The sequence below is a fragment of the Sparus aurata genome, chromosome 21, assembly GCF_900880675.1.
Source record: "Sparus aurata chromosome 21, fSpaAur1.1, whole genome shotgun sequence".
NCBI classification, from domain to species: Eukaryota; Metazoa; Chordata; class Actinopteri; order Spariformes; family Sparidae; genus Sparus; species Sparus aurata.
In genome coordinates, this window is record NC_044207.1 from 27,579,700 (window position 1) to 27,602,122 (window position 22,423).

Consider the following 22,423-nt stretch of genomic DNA (forward strand, 5'->3'; position numbering starts at 1 on the left):
ATAAAGATCCTCCAAAAGGTGGCAACAAGTCACAGAGAAAACAAAACAAAACAAAACAAAACATGGGAATAACATTTTTTACTCACACAGCCTTAAAACCATTCACATAAAATGGGACACTAATTATTTTGGAGTAAACAACAATACAACTCATTCCCACTTGTGTCAGTGACATGTTGGCTGCAGGGCTACAAGAGCCCCTCCGTGTCCTCTCTTCTTACATAATGTCAAAGCCACACACGGCTCTGGGCGCTGTACTCATCCAGACGAAGAGATTATGTGTGTGCAGCCGAGGCAGGGAGGGAGGAAGGGAGGAAGGGAGGGAGAGGGAGGGAGGGAGGTAGAGAGGGAGGGAGGTGGGCCGGACCCCTCAGAGTGAGTGGACTTAAAGCTCCTGACAGAGCGGAGGAGAAGGAGAGAAGAGCGGAGAGGAGGAGGTGCTGCAGGACGTGACCGGAGATCAGACCTGAAGCTCGGCGTGCAGCCAGAGACGAGCCTGCAGCTGGATCATCACCATCATCATCAGCAGCATCACCTGTCTCTGATGACACGTCCTCACCTGTCACACCGGTAAGTACACAGCACTGGTTTGTGTATTTTGTTTTGTTTTCATGTCATGAATTAACTTCAGGCTGGAGCTGTGACTGTCGTGTCGCACATGGCCGGGGGTAACTTCATGAATCACAAGTTGTCCTCTGCAGGCTGTAACTTCTGTCCTGTTGTGTAACTTCACTTCACGTTAAATTGGAACAATGAAAACCGGCCAAAATTCAGTGTTTTAAAGGAAATATATATATTTAATCTATCCCTTAAAGGGGTTCAATGTAGAATTTCAAACTCACAATTTTTAAGAAATGTTAATATCAAGCTGTTCTCTGAGGAAAATCCGGTCCAAGATAATAAAAAAAAGTAAAACAATATGAAACTGTGTTGTGCTAGTTTCCGTCGCGAAAACAGAGAGTTTGTTCTTTTTTTATGCCTAAATTAGGAAGATTTTTCTCTTCTGATTAAAATGTCTTTGTCAAATTACAAAGTGCACCTTTAGTATACAGGGATGATGCAATTAAAGCAGTGGAATCAACTACAGCGTCACTGTAAAACAGATAATGGTAATATTAGAAGTCACTCTGAGTACAGTTGGTGCCTTACCACTTCATCAGTGCGTCATATTTCCTTCATTTTCTGCATACAGAGGTTGTAGTTTAAGGTTTAATTGGACATAAGTCAATAAAATAATCTGCTTCTTACTGCTTTCTCTTGAGAGACGCTGGACCAAAGTGTAAACCGCCCGTCTTTCTACTCATTTTTGTAATCAAGAATCTGTTGCTTTCCAGTTGAAGAGTAAATATCAACCTGCATGACGTCTTCGTGGTGATATAATCAGGGGATCAAGTGAAAAACATGGAGGCAGCAGTGTTACGTACGCTGGAATTAACATTTAGATGCCATAAAATCATAAAAGTTATAAGACAGAGAGCTTCAACTGTGGATATCTGGTTCCGTTTGGCCCGACAGTCGTACAATTCAGGCTTTATTTTAGAGAGCGCAGCCTCCACCTTTTTATCTGGAGAAGTCCTTGACACTTTCAAAGCCGCTGTCATAATCCACAGGTACAAATGGGAGGTGTTACAGGTATTAATGCCACGAGGAGCGCCATGTGTCACAGCATGTCGTCAGAGGTCATCGGCGTGGCTTCTGCAGGGCTGAATCTACTTTTCACGCCATTTTATTCTTGATTCTTTCAGATTTGTCCACAACTAACACGTAAAAGTCAGTTTTTATTGTTTCCACCTGTGTTCGGGCGCCACAGTGTGATTTATCTGCTGCGTAGGAACCACAGCAGCTCTCTGGATGAGGATCTACGAGGCGTGACGTTGATGCGGCCCTCTCTTTTATATTCCTCAAATCTGTATTTGCTTTGCATCTCGGTGCCGCAGGGTTTCCCGCCCTCCTCCTCTGCTCAGCGGCGTTTGCATATCTGGTTATGACCTTGGGTAACCTGCAGAGCGTTATGAACTTCCCTGGACATCTTCAACGGGCTCGCATATCTGCTGAGTATGCTCATGAATAAGAACTAGACAAGTTTGCGATACATAAAAGCCTCCGCTCGTACTGTAAATTCTGCATACGCAGCATAAAGTGAGATGTCAAGTGGAGCTGCAGTGACTCGCTAACGCCCCATACTGGGACGGGTTTTAATCTGAGTTAACTTTTGGATTAAGAACCTGTATCGTTTCCTTCCAGGACTGTTTCTCAAGCACAATATGACCATCTTGCATCATTTCTGTGACTTCAGCTTCATTAGCAGCCGTCTTCTACGTGTTTTTTTTTGCTCCCTGACTAACTAACGTGTCGTCCTGCTGTGTAAACATCATGGCTCTCTATTGACTTTTGAATCTGCTTCAGCTTCCCTCCCCGTGCACGCAGCTAACCTGAGCTGTCCGGCCCGATGCAACCGCAGGCCATTTGATAATTGATTCCGAGGCAGGCCGTTCTCCCTTCGTTATGTCTCCTAAGTCTTTCCTATTAAAACCTCCGCTCGGCCCTTTCAGTCCCATCACCCCGGAGGGCAGGGAGGAGGGAGGAGGGTGAGCTATCAACGTGTCTTTGCGAGGGTCGGCGGGGTGGTAAAGGAGGGTGACGAAGCCTCCTGGAAATAGAATCTGCTGACTTGGAAGTGCACCTCCAGCAGGAAACGTCTCTCCACTCCACGCAGCCCATTAAAGAGGCTACGGAGAGTGTTTTCCGTGCAAGAGTGCAGCAACTCTCGGAGGGTTTCCCCCCACATTTTTCTCGTCCCTCATTGGTGTCTGATTTATTTATCTTGCGCTGCACCTGAGTCCAGGCGATGGGCCGAGCCTCTGCCGTGTCTAGAAGATTGGACGGGGTTTGTAGGTAGTTTTATTTAAGTGAGACTGTGCGTGTCGACAGGGGCTCTGCTAGGTTTGAGTCCCCCCCACCCCGGAGAACACCTCCCTCCAGGCTCTGAAACAGTACAAAATCCATAATCTTTGACGTCCACCGCCCCTGTCGAGCTCCAAACCCCTTCGAATCAATCAGGACTTTCCCCTCACATCAGCACCTCTGCACGCTGGAAAACTCGCTCATTCATATGTTCATTTGTCGCGTCTTATCTCTGCCTTTTGTTTCTTCTCTTAGGGATCTTGTGGAGTGAATCCCCCAGTGAAGAGGTTCCTGGAGAGATGAAGATGTAAAAAAACCAGAAGCATCTTGCAGTAAATCAACCGAACCATTCGAGCGATTCGATTTGATTCGAAGACGTTCCTCTGAGGCATCACGACGCCGATCATTTACAGCCCGCAAGCACTCTGATTGATCTGTGGAACATCTTCGGCCACTCGATTGAGATTTATCCATCGCTTTCTAATCACGATAAATGCCCCTCTAGGGCCGCTCTTGGATGACACTTAGGATTATTGACAAATGAACCCGAAGTAGTGACCGCAGCGTTTGTATCGTTAGCTCCTCTTCAGAGGAAGCGAGAGGGACACATGAACAGCAGCCAGTTAACCCCAATTAAACCTCACTGAGCATGTCTCCGCTTGCTGCTCGATTCGCCAGAGGTTCAACTAATTTGCACGACTGATTTTTACAGGAACGCTTTCGCTACTCGCCCCTAGGATTGAGTTCAACATCTGTCAGACTCCGCTATGTGATCTCCCCTCTCCATGGCAAAGATGAGCCCCCATCCCTCCTAGCTTTCTGACTGCAAAACAAGACTCGGACGGTAATAGAACCTTCAGAACTATTCCCCCCCTCGCTTCCAACATGAGCGACACAAACTACTGGGTCGTGGACTATGACGTCTCCTCTCCTGCTCCGCCCGGGTTCCCCAGGGGCCAGACGGTGCTGCAGCCCATGACGGGGCAGCCCGAGCAGGGATCGGCCCTGTGCTTCGTCGGCCTCCTCTTGCTGCTGCTGCTCTTCCTCCTCGTCCGCTGCATCCGGATCTTGTTGGACCCCTACAGCAGCATGCCCTCGTCATCGTGGACGGACCACAAGGAGGGACTGGACAGAGGACAGTTTGATTATGCGCTGGTGTAAAGATGAGGGTTGAGCTTGGAGAGGAGGAGGTTGGACGTGTGGAGGCTCTCGAGGGACTTTTGATCGATGACATTTGCCGGCCTGACGACAAGAGACCCCACCTGACAGTGCGTTTGAGTTATGAGTGAAAACACGCAGCAGGACAAAGAGAGACAAAGAAGCAGAGACGTCAGAAGTCCCCGCGTCCATTTCCAATTTACAGCAAGAGAGGCTGCTGCAGGGAGGCAACCATCAGTACGTTTATCATGTCATCATTCTTGTAATTCTGTAATGTTTTAACAAATCCCAGGGCTGGAGCGCACACAGAGAGGTCCTGATTGAATAAAAGAGAAATCAGTTTAGTTCAGACGTGGAAATCAGTCAGACGGGTCGGACACACACCAATACTGCAGATTTAAAGATGAGACAACTTTATACGTTTGGTTTTTTTTGGTGTGTAGCTGAACCAAAAGATTAGATGTTTTTCCTGAACTCATATATTTATTTTCCATATGAACCATGCTGGATACAGTGAGGCGTTTACCTCCTAAGATGATCCTCAGGTAAAAAAAAAAAATCATGTTAATGAACCAAAGCCTCTGTGATTCAGAGGGAATCACTCATAATTGTGTCCAAGCTGCTACTTGTGTCGCTCTTTCTAACTTTTAAAAACACACCGCGTCCTACATTTCAATCTCATGCCGCTGTGAAAAGCGATGGTTCATAATACATAACAGTTAATACAGCGCACTTTATTTTTTTTGGGGGGGGGGGTTGTGCTGTTTAATGTCGCTCTCTCCCTTTAAGAGGCTTATGAGGCTCGGTGCAGGGGTCCAACATGCCGCTGTGTCATATAAAAGTTATGATTATGAACTGCATGTACACCAATTTCCCTCCGCCTAATCCCCCTTTTTTTTGCCTTTAGGCCCTCGTCCAGCGCACCAGCCAAATCTGTTCAACAGTGCCTGTAGAGATATGAGAGAAAAAGCTAATATCTATTTCCTGTTAATGATGTTACTGCTCCTCTTGCCACATGGTTTGTATTATCGTTTCTGTCCTTATTAAACTGTAAAGTCCTTTGACATGTGGCCACGAACGACTCTTTGTAAATGAAGTTTAGTATGGATATTTTACTGGTTTATTAAAGTTGATTTTTCTTTCTTCAATGACGACCAAAGGACTGTTTAATACCAAACGATCGTACGCGGCCCAGCTTCCTGGATGTAGACTCTTGCTTGTAAAAGATTAGATATTTTCCTAATGTTTCTTCAAAGTGGCATTCAGTTTTTTAATGAAATAAAAGCTTTTTGTCTTGTCTTGATTTTTTTTTTTTTTTAGAAAAGTTTCATTACTTTACCCACACACACAAACAAACACACAAACTTCTACTGGAGCCCTCGCTGCCGCCCTGAAATCAATCTCAGCAAGATTTAGAGCAAATTAAATCAATCGAATAATCAATGGGATGCTCGTAAAGAGACAAAGTCGGTTAATTTACGAGGATTAGCCCTCGCAGAGCCGGATCACCCCCCCCCCCCCCCAGATGAAATATATCCCTACGCTGATTTAGACCCTCATCACAGCATTCTGCATGTTTGGACAAGAGAGACGTACAAATAAGAGCAAAGTTCAAACACACGTATGTCAGACAACAAAAGTGCTGAACAGGAGTTTGGAATTAATTAAAGAGCTCCAGATGAGAATGAGATGGGACTCACATATGAAAGACTGCAGCACTGGCTCAGATTCAGTTGTGGTTGCAGTTTTATAGAGCATTTAAAAAACGCAAAGGACCTCAATACACTCAAGTGCCTTCAGGTGATCAAGAAACTACAGACCATCCAAGTTTCGAATCATTAAAACTCAAGAAACTGAAAACAAGTCCAGTAGCCAGCGATTTAGCAATTAGAATATAGTTAGGAGATGGTTAGCTTAGCATAAATGTTGAAAACAGGGGAACTGTAAGCCTGGCTCTGACCAAAAGACATCAAAATCCACCTACCAGCACCTCAAAATCTCACTTATATATCATTTGTTTAATCTGTGCAACAAAATAAAGTGTAAAAGCATCTTATTTATGACTCTCCGTCGCAATCAAATACAAGACAGCACCCCTGAGGTGCTTGTTTTACACCTCAGCTTCCTGCTTTATCAGAAAATAAAAGTAGTTTTGCTTTTCGGTTGAGCAGTTTGAGCATTTATCGCCGTTTTATTCATATCCACAAAATATCCTCAGAGGGATTTATAGCCTGTGCATCAAACAACACTTTAAATTAGACTCTTGATTCAGAATAAGAAACAAAAAGTATTCAAAAGGAAGAGGAATAAACCTCAGAGGGAGCAGCAGAAGGTGTGGGTGTTTTAAATACAGTAGACAAAAGCAGCAATAACATAAAGACAATATTAGGTAGAAATAACTGAGTGAATACATTTAATTTAATTCACATTCATCCAAGTGCCCGACTCTTGTGGAGAAGAGCCAGCAAGTGGTGAGAGTCGGTTGGACTGAACAATGTTGGCTTCCTGGAATGAAGGTGTGGCAGGTGGCACTGAGCAAGAAAAGGGGAGGAGCTCCACCTAGTGGAGGTCTGCAGGTAGACCCCACCAGACATCAAAGACCTGATCTGACAGCTGCACTCAAACTTTAAAAAGACCTTCAGCACTGTCATGATTTCATATTCCCACACATTTTGGAATATGTATGCAAGTGTTAGATTACATTAGATTAAATCCACTGTAAAAAGTAAAAAAGAAAGAAAAAGAGTTCTGACTTTTTGTTTCATACTTTATTAATATTGCTTGCATGTGCAAGTTTAACATTCAGCAGAGTGAAATCTACTCCTTGGTATAAAAAGAACAACATTATGTCTAGTTTACACCCGTAGCATTAAATCAGTACAGACACAAGCTTTTATTATATAAAATATGAAATCTTCATGTTTCAGACCTCCTTACAGCTGATTTTGAGACTCTTTGTGGGCATCATGTTCTGTAAGAGACTCTAAATCTGAGGGACAAAGCTGCGGTGATGACCGCGTCCACCACGTCTGCGATTCATCAGGACTTGTTCCAACCCCGTCAGAGGCCGATATACCAAACTGACACTGAAGACGGCGACTGCGGAGACACCTCACGTCTCCTGAGTCTCAGTCAGAAGCTGCACTTGAACACACCACCAAGACGAAAGATGGGACCGATCCAATATCGGTATCAGGTTCTGATCCAGATGTGTGTGACTTAACTACTGTCACCAATCCTCGTCCTGACACAGACCGCATGATCTGACATTGGCGGAGCTGCTAGCTAAGGATGCTAATGCTAAATAAACCCTGCTTAGGTCAGTAAGATGCCTCATCAGTTGTCTAACGGAGCAGGTGAGAAATAAAAGACTCTGGGATTAATGATGCCGGACAGGGGCGGTTCTGGGGGGGGGGGGGGGGGGCAACAGGGGCCAGTGCCCCCATGACTCTGAGTCTGGACGCCCCTGACAGGGAGTCTGCATTAATAATACAATGACAGATTTCTTGCAATGATTTTGTTTTGAAGGGAAAGGCAGAAATAAAGTGTCTCAGCAGTTTACTACCCAATCAAAATTGCTGAAATTGTAAACACTGTTTTGTCTGAATGAGGGATTTATCCTTTTTCCCGGGTTGTATGTGCCCCCCTAACAAAAAAGCCGCCCCCAACCTGGCCCCCCTATTAAAAACTGGTCTAGAACCGCCACTGATGCCGGACAAGACATGACGTTACCAGCATCAGTTATCTCTGAAACACTGCACATAAGACTCTGTTTTTTCAGGGAAGCTAAGCTAACGGCTGTGCTGTTCAAGCTCCAGTGTGATTGTGTCACACTGTTCTGTAACTTCATTAGCAACACATTAGAGGTCGAACTATAACTCCACAATCCTCCAACGCTCCACAACTCACAAGCTCCCTGTCATGAACTGACTTGGACATCTTTGATTTGAATAAAAGGATCGCTTCAGTGCTCCAGACAACACAGCTCACAGAGTCCACAGCTACACAAACCCCTTCACATGGGTAAGGCAGCGACTTGTTAGGGGGAACATTACTGATACCAGAACGTCCTGGTGGAGAACCTCAAGCATCTGATCTATACCTGAGCTCACACCCACAGAGAGAATGAAAATCCAACAGGTAAAAAACACTGTAGACAGGTCTGTTACATGTCAGAGGACATCATCACCTCCTGTTTCTTCATCAGCAGATGTTTGTGGTTTCTTGCAAAAAAAATACCAAACACCAACAGCAGCCAAACAAACCAGAACAACTGCAGCTGCTGCTCCAGATCCGACATGTAAAGCAGTGGAGGTTCCTTTGTTGTTGTCCTGGTCCCCTGGAGGTGAAGGTGAACATAAGTCAGGACAGGAGTGAACAGTAGATCAGCCTTAATTTACTTTTCTGTCTGTCATGTCTGACTGTCAGGAATCAACTGCAGCTGCATCACAAACAACACACTGATGTACACAAACTCACCTGGCTCTGTCACCTGCAGCTGGATGGTTTCAATCAGCTTAAGAGCATCTGCTGCAACTCGACACTCGTAAGTACCGTTGTCATCTCTGCTCACGTTCTTAATGATTAGAGAAAAGTTTCCACTGCTCAGCTCACCGTCCACCAGCTGCACTCGACCTTTAAAGGATGAGTGCTGGTAGGTTGGATCTGAGAGTGTAGTTTTTTGAAAGAGGACGTAGTCTGGATACACCAGGTCAGATCTGGTCCATATTACATATCTGATTGGAATGTCACTACTGTTACACAGCAGAATGACATCCTGTCCAGCTTCTCCTCGTATCTCCACATAGCCTATAAACAAATAATAGAGATGCAGAGAGGAACAGCTGTTAGATTTATAATCAGAGTATCGAAGTATTGGATCGAGACTCGGTATCTGCAGATACTAAATATTAAATGACTCAGACCGGAATCGGGTTAATAATTAACCTAATTAACCTTATGGGGACATCCCTAGGTGTTTAATGTAAACTCTGGCTCCATTCCTCTAAGTGTCACAGTGAGCCCAACTAAATGGAATACAGCCATCATTAAAGTTAAAATGTCTGCTGTCAAAACAAAGTTAACACAGAACCATACGAACCATATATGTATTAAATATTATCATCATCATCACCTTTATGGTTAATGTGTTCCATTTGTGTTTATTTATATTTATATATACACGTCTGTCGATTAAGGTTATCAGTCATCCAGGTTCTGCTGCCTAGCTAAGTTCTGCATCGTAGTTCCGCCTCTTAAAAACATAATTCTGCCAAAGAAAAAATTCCCCGAGGAAAAAATTAGTATCGTAGCAGGATTCAAGTCCAGGAAACACCTGTTAGCAGCTAGTTAGCGGCTAACTCGAGCCAAGATATATTAGTATAAATAAACAGCGGGCCCGGTACTGCGGCTCGGCCTGGCCCGGCTCGGCCTGGCCCGGCTCGGCCCGGCCCGGGCAGGCTGCGGAAAGTAACTTAACTCAGCCGAATCACACTGTTAATAGATGTTCTGAGAAAACGGACTTACCTGCTTCGACAGTGGTGAGGAGCAGCAACAGACATCCAATTGTTAATGGAGTCATATCTGAGAAACGTTGTCCTGTCTGTTCTTATCACACAGACTTCACAATATGGATTTTATGTCGCCCTTCTGTTTTCACGCTGAATCAGCTGGAAGCAGCACAGTCAAATTGTCGCTCCAGTGCGTCACGTGATACACATATACCTGCTCATAGGTTCACTGGAGGTACACGTCATCAGACAGGAGCGTAACATCATGGTGATAGGCCCCGGTGCAAATATTTTTTTTGGGCCACCCACCCCGCCTTAAACCCTTTATTCATATCCACAGTTATCCTCTGAGGGATTTACATCATCATACAACACTTTAAATTAGACTCTTGATTCAGAATAAGAAACAAAAAGTATTCAAATGGAAGAAGAATAAACCTCAGAGGGAGCAGCAGAAGGTGTGGGTGTTTTAAATACAGTAGACAAAAGCAGCAATATTAGGTAGAAAAAAAACGAGTGAATACATTTAATTTAATTCACATTCATCCAAGTGCCCTTCTCTTGTGGACAAGAGCCAGTAAGGGGTGTGAGTCTGTTGGACTGAACAATGTTGGCTTCCTGGTATGAAGGTGTGGCACTGAGCAAGAAAAGGGGAGGAGCTCCACCTAGTGGAGGTCTGCAGGTAGACCCCACCAGACCATCCTGATGGAGAGCATCAAACGCCTGATCTAACAGCTGCACTCAAACTTTAAAAAGACCTTCAGCACTGTCATGAGTTCATATTCCCACACATTTTGGAATATTTATGGAAGTGTTAGATTACATTAGATTAAATCCACTGTAAAAAGAAAAAAGGAAAGAAAAGGAGTTCTGACTTTTTGTTCCATACTTTATTAACTCTACAAAAGCAAGAAAAACATCTATTAACATATAAACACAACAGGAACTACAGAACAAAGAGCATCTGGTTCTCTGTTTAATATATTAAGGTGCATCTGTTAGCATGAGATGCTAAAGATGTTTTAAATGGGCAGCTGTTGCACACATGAAGGTGATGGAAATAAGTTATAGTAATTTAATACATATATTAAAAATAATTTAGTCTTCTATCTCCTTTTTTTACATTTCTCAAATTGTGTAATTATTATATATCTTATTATATATAATAATGTAATGTGATGTAACGATCTGATGAAGAGAACACAATGTAACAAACAATACAAGAAAAACATTTAATCATTTAATATAAAAACAAAAGAAGGTTTATATTAGGGCTGGGCGATAAAATGATCTCAATCATTTTCACGCTGAACTTTTCCATGATAACGATGATACATTTATGACATTTATTTTCGATAAAGTTTTGTTTGAATTAATTTTAATAATTATTGACATCGATCAATATTAAAAAACATGTTGTGATAACACTTTTGTCCATATGGCCCAGCCCTAGCTTATAATCATCACACCAGGACAGATTATTCTGTTTGTTACTGGAGGTTTATATCAATATTGTTATTGTTATTATTATTATTATTATTATTATCATTATTAGTCTTTGATCTTCTGATGAAAATTAAATCACAGTATCATTAATTGTGACTCGGCTTCAACTTTGAACAGTTCTTTGGTCAAATTCATATTTTTTCATAACCACGTGTACTTCTGCACACATCATGCGATTCTGCTCTGTAGATAATAATAATAATATCCAGAGGTTAATTCACACCGTAACATCATTAAGTCATTAAGTGCTGTTTGAAGGGTTTTAGGGCTGAGCTCGTCCTGCAGGTTCCTCTGAGACACTTTGACTTCAGGTCTAATCTATGTTTTTAAGTTTAATATTCAGCAGAGTGAAATCTTCTCCTTGGTATAAAAAGGACAACATTATGTCTTGTTTACACCCGTAGCATAAAACATTTAAATCAGTGCAGACACAAGCTGTTATTATATAAAATATGAAATGTATCAATAAGCCTGATCTTCATGTTTCAGACCTCTTTACAGCTGATTTTGAGACTCTTTGTGGGCATCATGTTCTGTAAGAGACTCTAAATCTGAGGGACAAAGCTGCGGTGATGACCGCGTCCACCACGTCTGTGATTCATCAGGACTTGTTCCAACCCCGTCAGAGGCCGACACACCAAACTGACACTGAAGTAGGCGACTGTGGAGACGCCTCACGTCTACTGAGTCTCAGTCAGAAGCTGCACTTGAACACACCACCAAGACTAAAGATGGGACCGATCCAATATCGGTATCCGGTTCTGATCTGTGGGTGACTTAACTACTGTCACCAATCCACGTCCTGATACAGACTGCATAATCTGATGGCTTTATACCCCCCTGGTTCTAACACTAGCGGAGCTGCTAGGTAAGGATGCTAATGCTAAATAAACCCTGCTTAGGTCAGTAAGATGCCTCATCAGTTGTCTAACGGAGCAGGTGAGAAATAAAGATTTGCCTAAAATTATCTCTCTGGGATTAATGATGTCGGACAAGAAATGACGTTACCAGCATCAGTTCTCTCTGAAACACTGCACACAAGACTGTTTTTTCAGGGAAGCTAAGCTAACGGCTGTGCTGTTCAAGCTCCAGTGTGATTAATAATACATTTTATTTAAGAAGCGCCTTTCAAGACACTCAAGGACACTTTACAGGGGACATCAGTATAAAACAATGGATAAAAAACATCAATTTAAAAACATTCAATAGAACAACATTCAGACATCCAAATACAAAGAAGAAGAAAAAAACATACAATAAACAACATTCAAAATGAACATACAGTGTACAACAATTAATAAAAAAACAATAGAGGTAGGGCGGTGTCACAGTTAGGGGTGGAGTGAATAGGCAATTTTAAACAGGTGGGTTTTGAGTCTGGTTTTGAAAACAGGGAGAGAGTTGGTATTACAGATGTCGGGTGGTAAGGAGATCCAGAGCTGGGGAGCAGAGCGGCTGAAAGCTCGGCTCCCCATGGTGCGGAGGTGTACAGGGGGGATAGTGAGGCGGAGGGAAGAGGAGGATCTGAGGGAGCGTGCTGGAGTGGAGATGCGCAGGAGATCAGACAAGTAAGGAGGGGCGAGGTTGTGAATAGCTTTGAAAGTGTACAGAAGGATTTTGAATTGAATTCTTTGATTGATCGGGAGCCAGTGAAGCTGCTGTAGGATGGGGGTAATGTGGTGGGAAGAAGGGGTTTTGGTGATGATTCGTGCAGCAGAGTTTTGAACCAGTTGAAGCTTATGGAGGGACTTGTGAGGGAGACCGAGAAGAAGATAGTTGCAGTAATCTAAACGGGAGGTGACAAGACTGTGGACAAGGATGGAGGCAGTGCTGGGGGTGAGGGAGGGATGGAGTCGGTTGATATTTCGTAGATGGTAGTAGGCAGAACGAGTAATGTTATTGATGTGAGATTTGAAGGATAGAGTGCTGTCGAGGATGACACCCAGACTCTTAACCTGAGGGGAGGGGAAAACTGAGGAGCTGTCGATGAAAAGGGGGAAACGGTCAACTTTGGATAATGTAGATTGGGTACCAATTAGAGGAATTTCAGTTTTATCACTGTTTAATTTCAGGAAGTTTGAAGTGAACCAGGATTTGATTTCTGATAAGCAGGCGGTAAGGGAAGAGGGCGGGAGTGTGGAGTTTGGTTTACTAGAAAGGTAGAGCTGGGTGTCATCGGCGTAGCAGTGGTAGTGAATGTTAAATTTACGGAAAATGGTGCCAAGGGGGAGGAGATAAGTGATGAAGAGAAGGGGGCCCAGGACAGAGCCTTGGGGCACACCTGTAGTGACTGGGGAGGGGTCGGATTTAAAGGATTTGAGCTGGATGAACTGAGTACGACCTGGAGTGGAACCAGTGAAGGGGGGTGTGAGTGATGCCGATGGAGGAGAGTCTGCTGAGGAGGATAGGGTGGGAGATGGTGTCAATGCTGCACTAAGGTCAAGGAGGATGAGGATGGAGAGAGAACCGCAATCAGCTGCAATAAGGAGGTCATTTATGAGGGCAGTTTCGGTGCTGTGGTGGGGGCGGAAACCAGACTGGAAAGGGTCATAAAGGGAATTTTGTGTTAGATGTGTATGTAATTGAGTGGCAACTACTTTTTCAAGGATTTTGGATATGAAAGGTAAGTTGGAGATGGGGCGGAGATTATTGTAATTATTGGGATCTGAGCCAGGGTTTTTCAGGATAGGGGTGATGGCTGCAGTTTTGAGGGATAGAGGAACAATTCCAGTGGTGAGTGAAGAGTGAATGATGGCAGAAATGAGGGGAAGTACAGATGGGAGGCAAGATTTGACCAGGGTGGTGGGGAGTGGATCAAGCTGAGAGGTGGAGGGTTTAGATTTGCGGATGAGGTCAGATATTAAAGGGGAGAGGGTGTGAACTTGAGTGTGAGTGTTGGTGGATGTTGGAAATTTTATCATTAAAAAACTGCATTAGGGAGTTACAGATGTCACAGATGTCACACTGTTCTGTAACTTCATTAGCAACACATTAGAGGTTGAACTATAACGCCACAATCCTCCAACGCTCCACAACTCACAAGCTCCCTGTCATGAACTGACTTGGACATCTTTGATTTGAATAAAAGGATCGCTTCAGTGCTCCAGACAACACAGCTCACAGAGTCAACGGCTACACAAACCCCTTCACATGGGTAAGGCAGCGACTTGTGAGGGGGAACATTACTGATACCAGAACGTCCTGGTGGAGAACCTCAAACATCTGATCTATACCTGAGCTCACACCCACAGAGAGAATGCAAATCCAACAGGTAAAAAACACTGTAGACAGGTCTGTTACATGTCAGAGGACATCATCACGTCCTGTTTCTTCAGCAGCAGACGTTTGTGGTTTCTTGTAAAATAAATACCAAACACCAACAGCAGCCAAACAAACCAGAAGACCTGCTGCTACTCCCAATCCGACATGTAAAGGAGTGGAGGTTCCTTTGTTGTTGTCTTTGTTCTGGTCCCCTGGAGGTGAAGGTGAACATAAGTCAGGACATGAGTGAACAGTAGATCAACCTTCATTTACTCTTCTGTCTCTTATGTTTGACTGTCAGGAATCAGCTGCAGCACAAAAAACACGCTGATCTACACAAACTCACCTGGGTCTGTCACCTGCAGCTGGATGGTTTCAATCAGCTTAAGATCATCGTTGTCTCTCTTCTTGCGTTTAGAACCAGCTGTTGCGACTCGACACTCGTAAGTACCGTTGTCATCTCTGCTCACGTTCTTCAGGATTAGAGACAAGTTTCCACTGTTCAGCCCACCGTCCACCAGCTGCACTCGACCTTTAAAGGATGAGTGCTGGTGGGTTGGATCTGAGCGTGTAGTTCTTTGAAAGAGGACGTAGTCTGGATACACCAGGTCAGATCTGGTCCAGTTTACAGCTCTGATGGGAGTGTCACTAGTGTTACACGGCAGAATGACATCCTGTCCAGGTTCCCCTCGTATCACCACAGAGCCTATAAACCAATAATAGAGATGTAGAGAGGAACAGCGGTTAGATTTGTAAAGGACAGCAGAGAACAGACAGGAACCCTGATATCACCTGAAGACATCCACACATCATTCAGAGCATTTTGCCATTTCTGTTGTTTGTGTATTCTAATCACTGACAAAATGGGTCTGCCATAACTTGTAGGTAGAAAAGAGAAGCAATGAACAGAGATGAGTCCTCCTCAGTGTCTGTAAACGCTCTTCTTCCTGGCTGGATGGACTTTTTTCACAGCAGACATTTTCACTGTCAAATCAGGAAAAGCAGTTCTGCAGGATCAGGATCGGGGCCGATGTGGGCATTGTTTCACTGATCGTGATCGGCAATTTTGAATGTGAACCCACAGCACTGTTCGATGAGCGCTACAGAGCACACAGCAGGGACGTGCACATGATTATAGAGGGGCAGGGGCTGAAAGTCAGAAAAGGGCAGTACGTGCGCGTGCCAAATTCTTTTTCAGGCCTTAACATAATATGTAGATTCATTTAAAATTAATAAACAAAGTACTTAGAAAGCTAACTACTAAGCTGTGTATCCTGTGCAGCTGTGAGTGATATGCAATTTCCATTTCTTTTGTGACAACAATTTATCATCAACACAAGTTTATTCACATTATCATAATAATGAGGTTTAGAAGACACGTAATTCAGCTGCAATTCTTAAAAAGCAATGAAACACTGGTTTATTATTAGGCTGTTTATTTAAACTAGAAATACAGGCTATACATCTAAAAATGTGACAAAACCAAGAAATGACTTGATGTTTGTATCACAGGTTGATCTGGACGTCTCACGCTTTGACCCACAGCTGATTGACCTCGCGCTGAGTTCGGGCTGGATGTCAACATACTCTGCAGACTGTTTGACGAGCAGGCTGTATGACAGTAACTTACATACAGTTTTGACATCAACTTGGCTTCAGCTTAATAACGATGTATGCCGCTGGGAACGATGGCTTTAAGTAACCATTTGAACGCAGTGTGGAATGACAGAAATACTCAGTGGTAGGTGTCAAGTTAACCGGGACGCTGCGCGCCCAACGCAACAGCTGACAGCTAACATAGTAGTGTTCAATCCACGTCAAAATGAATATACACATGCATGACTTGGAGCGATGAGCAGAGTGATCGGAATGTTGTTCCTGGTTAGCGGACACGGCCGAGGACCCCTCTCCAGACGGGATTCTCAAACCACACCTCCAGCACATCTGGGACCCTCGCCAATTAAACTGTCACACCTAGGGTTGCCACCCGTCCCATAAAATACGGAATCGCCCTTTATTTGGCAATTAAATGTCGCGTCCCGTATTGGTTCAATACAGGACGCGACATTTAATTGCCAAATAAAGGACGATTGTTCCATATTTCCACAAATGTCCAATGCACATGTCTGTCACTCACACACACACACACACATCAACAACAAATCTAACAATAATGATCAAAATAAAACACAGGGAATACAAAGGCCAGCAAAACTGTCACGGCGGGATTTAAGCAGGACCCCCCCGCCCCGGCTCCGGTCCTCTGTGTGTCTGCGCATAGGGTTGGCTAGCGACGGACACCACACACCGGCGCTGCTTGGAAAACCCGCGCCTTTTAAAAATGTCCACCACTACACCCGACACTCCACCGCGTCCTCAAAACATGCCTAACATGCTGTCTATCATCAGCCACATCCTGAGCATCCCAGCATCCACTGGATATGTGGAAAGGATCTACTCCAGAATGGCCAACAAAGGAGTGACTGCAGGAACAGGTGCTCCACGGAGCTCATGAGAAGTGAGCTCCTGATCACTCTCAACTTTGAGCAGTCCTGTTCAGAGTTTTACAACAGCGCTTTGAAGACACAGAGTTACTCAGTGCTGCCAGGAGTAACAAGAAGTACACCTGGAAAAAGAAGTAACCGTTTTGAGGGAAGGAGTAATGTTTTGCACTTTCTTTTTTTCTTGTTGAATAGGCAGATAAGTGTTTTTGTTGTTTTTTTGTTCTGTTTTTTTTTCTTTAAGTAAAAATGTTCAGAGTCCCTATAGTTATGCACTTAAAAGTTACATTAACTTCTTAGTTTTAGTTTATATTTTAAAAGTTTGTTGTTGCACACTCCACACAAAAAGATTGTATTCAAGATTTAATTAACTGCACTTTATATGAGAATGTGTTCATTGGCAATAAAGCATTTCAAGCTTTAAGTATGACTAATTGTTTCTTGATCCCCCCCTTTACTAAAAACACCAGCACAAAATAAAACATACCACTGCTGCAGGCGCCCAGTCCCACAGGAGTCGGCCTGTGGTGGTCATCGCCCCGAGGAGCCGTGGTGGGCGTCCCTTATTTTCATTTCTGAAAGGTGGCAACCCTAGTCGGTACCTGAACGCCTCTCTTCATTCACTCCAGCTGCTAGCAGCCAGTTAGCGGCTGACAAGAGCCGAGATATTAGTATAAATAAACTTGGTACTGCTATGTAAAGTAATGTAATAAACCTTGTTTCTGTCGTAAGGGATGTAGAGAGCCCGTACACGGAATGTTTCTACAGCGCACACAATTAAGGAGGAGGAAACCCAAAAGGTACAGAAAGTCATAATCTTGATTGACACAAATTCAAAAACACAGTGCATAGCCACGCACACAGGTATGAGACACGGTCATATACCCTTCTCCCCTCTATGCCTCTCATGGGCCAAAAACAGGTGTCGGGGCACTGCCAACATAAACCACACCACACTGGAATTACACCCCCTTAGAGCACTGCAAACACTGCACGGCAAAACACTCTGGAAACCCCACAGGGCACAACACACAGCATTACACTACAACCCAACTCATTCTCCACTAACACGTGATAAGGGCACACATGCTGTGGCACTATGGAAACTGTCTATCATCCCCAGTAGTGATGGGAATTCTTATGGCTCGGCTCACTAAAAAGAGCTGACTCTTTCAGCTCCCAAGTGGCTCCTAAGATTTTTTTGTTGCTTAAATTATTACCAAAAATAATGAAACATGGTGTGTAAAATGAATACCTAATGTACAAAACATACATTATATCAATTGTTTATTAATTATATGGTTTATTATACTCAACACGGAACAAAGCTACAAAAAAATAAATTTTAAAGTACATAGCCTTTTGCACAAACTGTGTCATAGAGCTCTGGGTTGTAGGTCCAGGTGGTTGTGGTGGTGTACTGTGGCACCTTCATTAGCAGCAGGGTCACTTACTTGTCTTTTGTCTTCCAACTATACTGATGGATGTACAGTTCTATTATGCCTGTGCAGGTTATTTGTAGAGCCTGCTACATGTGAGATTTTAACCGTTAATACGCTACACTCATTTTCTCACCTTTCCAGCCCGTTGTACTGCAGCGTCTGCTCTCCTTCTTTCTCTCTCTCTCGCGCTTTAAGCCCCGCCCCTCCTGCTCCGCGTACCCAGACACCGTGGTGGTGTCTGGGTACGCGGAGCAGGAGTCAACTACCTGATGTGTGATACATCAGGTAGTTGACTAATCACGTGCGTCTTGAACAGAAAAAACAAACAAAGCGGCTCCGGCTCGCGGATCATCCCAAGCTACCCCTCCCGACCCGGTAGTGTGGCCACATGCTCTATTAAAATTCACAACAATGAAGCACACACAAACAAGACAACTCAAAACGGACAAATCCTAAAACCACTTAACTTTCCCGGGGTCCGAAACCCTCCCCCAGGGTCTGTGCTTTGCCGCCGGCCGGCCGGCTTCAGTCAGCTGTGGGGCAGCCAGTACCAGCGCAGTGAGGCGTCTCCACGGGCGGCTTGAAGAGCCTCACCACCAAGCATGAGAGCGGACAAAAACACTCCCACGTTTCCCCCTGACGCTTTATCAATCCTGCCTCGCACTCCCCTCACAAGCGCAATCACTCAATCAATCTTCCCACTACAGTAACTTAACTCAGCCGAATCACACTGTCAATAGATGTCCTGAGAAAACGAACTTACCTGCTTCGACAGTGGTGAGGAGCAGCAACAGACCTCCAAGTGTTAATGGAGTCATATCTGAGAAACGTTGTCCTGTCTGTTCTTATCAAAGTATCGCCTTGATGTCACCCTTCTGTGTTCACGCTGAACCAGGCAGGACACCAACACGGTCAGTGAGGCTCCAGTGTCACGTGATACTAAAACGCCTGCTCATTGGTTCTCTGGAGTGAACTTTATAAAGCGCCTTCTACAAAGTGCTGTAAGTTGATGCCTCTCATTTACACATTGACACACGTATGAATATATTCAGGAAACAGAGAGAAAACAAAAACATCGTCTGTAACGTTCTCTGGTGATAATAGACGTTATTTGTATGTATATGTTCAGAATGCAGGTCGGCACCAAACCACAGGATGGATTTTTATGATGTTTTTATGAGTGTTTGCAGCTGCCAATGTATCTAAAGCTGTTACTGTGATGATACATGATGGTTAAATTTAATCTGTCTATAATAACCAGATCCTGGCATGTAAATGTCACATCTGTGTGAATAAAAAGCACCAGCGTCGTTTTTATAAATACCATGATTTTTGATAATCTAAGTACTCATAATAACAATAATGGAGACAGAAAATTAACAAAGTCTGCAAATCAAGGTAAGAAGCTGCAACTGGCAGTGAGCCTGCTTTCTTTTCTGTTAGCAGTGACAGAACATTATAAAATATTATATTGTATAAAATTACATTTAATGGTGAAAAAAAGTAAAGTTGCAGTAGGCTACTATTAGAAATAAGCACCATATATAGTTATTATTATTATCATCATTATCATTATTATCATTATTATTATTATTATTATTATTATTGTTACCATTTTTCTTCATATTCTTGACTTTGAATGGGAGCATCTGTAACGCTGCAGTTTCTCGTCAGGGATCAATAAAGTATTTCTGATTCTGATTCATATATTTTGCAGTCAGTTGTCCATATTTAAAGTTAAATTAAATTAAACAAGTTGACAGTGTGGTAGACAGATGTCATACATTTATATATATTTTCTATATTAACTATTATAAATAAGTTAAAACAATAACAAAGAAATTCCTATAAATCCCAGGCATGCACTAATAATTCCAAAAATGACAAAACATGTACAGTATAGTGACTCATAGCGTACAGGACTGTGAGTGTTCTAGTTACCCCTCTCTAAAAAACAAAAGCAGGACACATAGGTAGGCTTTCAGTTGTGTACTGAATGATTAATTATTTATCTATTAATCTCTTTTTTGAATTTCTTTGGTCTTTGTATGGCTTTATTGATAAGACAGCTTCAGAGATGACTGGGTTAGGCCAGGACTCAAACCCAGATCCACTGCCGCCTCCGTACATGGGACGTCCGTTCTACCTTCTACGAGGCTAATGGTCGCCCCATTAATAATTTATTTGACCATTTTCAAAACTGTGTTGGTGTTTGAAAATATGCATATATATAGTGTTTTGCAGGTGGTGGGGTATGAATCAGAAATGTAGTCATTTAAAGCAATTTGTGTGAAAGCAGTGACACATGTTTCACATTATGAGTCACATAAACATCTGTTTCGCTGAAGTTTCCACAATGTGACTTCAGTTTTGACCAACAGATGCCAGAAATCGACAAAAACTGTAAACAGTAACTCAAACTGTATTGTAAAGGCTTTTTGCTGCAACAGCTGTCATTTCCTCTGACCCTGACTGCTCTCATTGGATCTGCTGTAACACAAGTTTGTATATGATTGGGTTCTGCTGCTACATCCAAGGGCAAATCTTGACAGACTTTTATTTAATTTTTGTATTTTTAGGGCCCAAGCACTATCGGTGTGAGGACACTACTTTTTCAAGTTCAAAATGTTCATAGAGTAAAACCACAAGCTGCGCACACACACACACACACTTTTTCCTTTGCTGTGATCACATTAAAAACATGAACATTAATATTCAAAGTTCAGAGAACCTGAAAACCTCACGTAGGCAAGTTTGTTTATATAGAATTCAATCCATTCAGAGACATAGAAATTAAGTGAGTTTGCTTAATTAAAGAAAATACCTCCTGCTCGTATTAAAAACACCAAAACTTTTATTGCCAAAATGTTACATTGTGAGTGACAGGACAATCTGAATGCATTGATGTAGATTGACTTAAGAAAACTGGTTCTGTTTGCTCTCCTCCCGACATTAAGTTTGGAATTTAACACGGGAGCTCTTGTGTTTGAAGTCTATACAGCCGAGTGTGAGTCTGTTTGCAAGCAGCACAACACTTCCTGATAGAAAACATTTGACAACACCAGGCTTGTAAAATAAGTTTGATTCATTTAACGCGACATCACAGACGGACAGAAACAAAAGCAGTCTATTTTGTTGAGGATGTTCGGGAGTCTCACAGTCTGAGGACAGAAGCTACGTCAGCGGTAACTTCTGGTTCTGTTAGTCTTTTCAGTATTCTTTGAGCTCTGAGCAGACACCTCACCTCTCACTGATCTGATGTCACTGATGCTCTGTGGATGGATGGATCACCCGCTGCAGAGCCTTCCTGTCCTGGGCCGAGCACCAACCACACAACATGTCAGTCCACAAAACTTGATGACAGGACATCAGGATTCAGTTCAGGAAACCATCGTCCAACTGGTCCTCAGCAGCCTGTTCCTCTGCCCACACTTTCAGCTCCTGGCTGCTCTCGTTCTGGAGAAACAAACAGTGACCATCAGTACTCTGCATATGTATCAGACATGTTTGATCCTCCTCGTAAAATACAGGTGAAAGATACTCACACTTCCTCTTGTTGGTCTTGGTGATTCGTCCTTTCAACCGTCCATCACCTGCAAGATGAGACAGAAGAGCAGTGGTAGTTTGACGTCTCTTTGTGCAGGTTTTGTGTATTTTTGGAAGTTTTAGTGAATTTTTGGAGGTTTGTAGAGATTTTGTGTGTCATTGTGGAGGTTTTGTGTGTCACTGTGATGATTTTGTGTGTATTTGTGGAGGTTTTGAGTGTCATTATGGAGATGTTGTGTGTCATTGTGGAGATTTTGTGTGTTATTGTGGAGATTTGTGTGTCACTGTGACGATTTTGTGTGTCATTGTTGAGGTTTTGTGTGTCACTGACGATTTTGTGTGTGTTTGTGGAGGTTTTGAGTGTCATTGTGGAGGTTGTGTGTGTCATTATGGAGATTTTGTGTGTATTTGTGGAGGTTTTGAATGTTTTTGTGGAGGTTTTGTGTGTCATTTTGAAGATTTGATGTGTATTTGTGGAGATTTTGTGTCATTATGAAAGTTTCTGTGTATTTGTGGAAGTTTTTAGTGAATTTGTGGAGGTTTGTAGAGATTTTGTGTGTCATTGTGGAGGTTTTGTGTGTCACTGTGACGATTT

At 43.2% G+C, this 22,423-nt stretch overlaps 2 protein-coding genes across 3 annotated transcripts; one reads left to right on the plus strand and one right to left on the minus strand.

Annotated features, from left to right (window-relative positions):
* The first annotated feature begins 397 nt into the window (after positions 1–397).
* On the plus strand, positions 398–5,365 carry LOC115572166 (cortexin-1-like). 2 transcript variants are annotated; one of them, XR_003982035.1, is made up of 3 exons: positions 398–570; positions 3,160–4,299; positions 4,970–5,365. XR_003982035.1 is itself a non-coding variant. In XM_030401996.1 (2 exons), the coding sequence occupies exon 2, from the start codon at positions 3,790–3,792 to the stop codon at positions 4,063–4,065; it is 276 nt and encodes a 91-aa protein (XP_030257856.1). In that variant the 5' UTR covers positions 398–570; positions 3,160–3,789; the 3' UTR covers positions 4,066–5,365. The 2 variants fall into 2 exon arrangements, 1 of the variants encoding a protein (XP_030257856.1); XM_030401996.1 differs by having other exon boundaries at positions 3,160–5,365.
* A 2,383-nt stretch (positions 5,366–7,748) lies between these two features.
* Positions 7,749–19,177, minus strand: LOC115572404 (uncharacterized). Its single transcript, XM_030402430.1, has 7 exons — positions 19,046–19,177; positions 14,686–15,045; positions 14,391–14,551; positions 12,569–13,615; positions 9,589–9,664; positions 8,542–8,871; positions 7,749–8,401 (listed from the first exon to the last, which is right to left on the minus strand). Exons 1-7 carry the CDS (start codon positions 19,098–19,100, stop codon positions 8,235–8,237), a joined length of 2,196 nt encoding a protein of 731 aa, XP_030258290.1. The 5' UTR covers positions 19,101–19,177; the 3' UTR covers positions 7,749–8,234.
* Between the last annotated feature and the right edge of the window lie 3,246 nt (positions 19,178–22,423).

Bases quoted from the DNA above. Each gene is read 5' to 3' on its own strand.
- LOC115572404 (XM_030402430.1), bottom strand. From the start codon at position 19,100: ATGACTCCATTAACACTTGGAGGTCTGTTGCTGCTCCTCACCACTGTC. The intron at 14,552-14,685 runs GTGAGTTTGTGT...CTTCACCTCCAG, and splicing joins GCTGCAGGTGACAGACCCAG to GGGACCAGAACAAAGACAAC. The intron at 8,402-8,541 runs GTGAGTTTGTGT...CTTCACCTCCAG, and splicing joins GCTGCAGGTGACAGAGCCAG to GGGACCAGGACAACAACAAA.
- LOC115572166 (XM_030401996.1), top strand. From the start codon at position 3,790: ATGAGCGACACAAACTACTGGGTCGTGGACTATGACGTCTCCTCTCCT.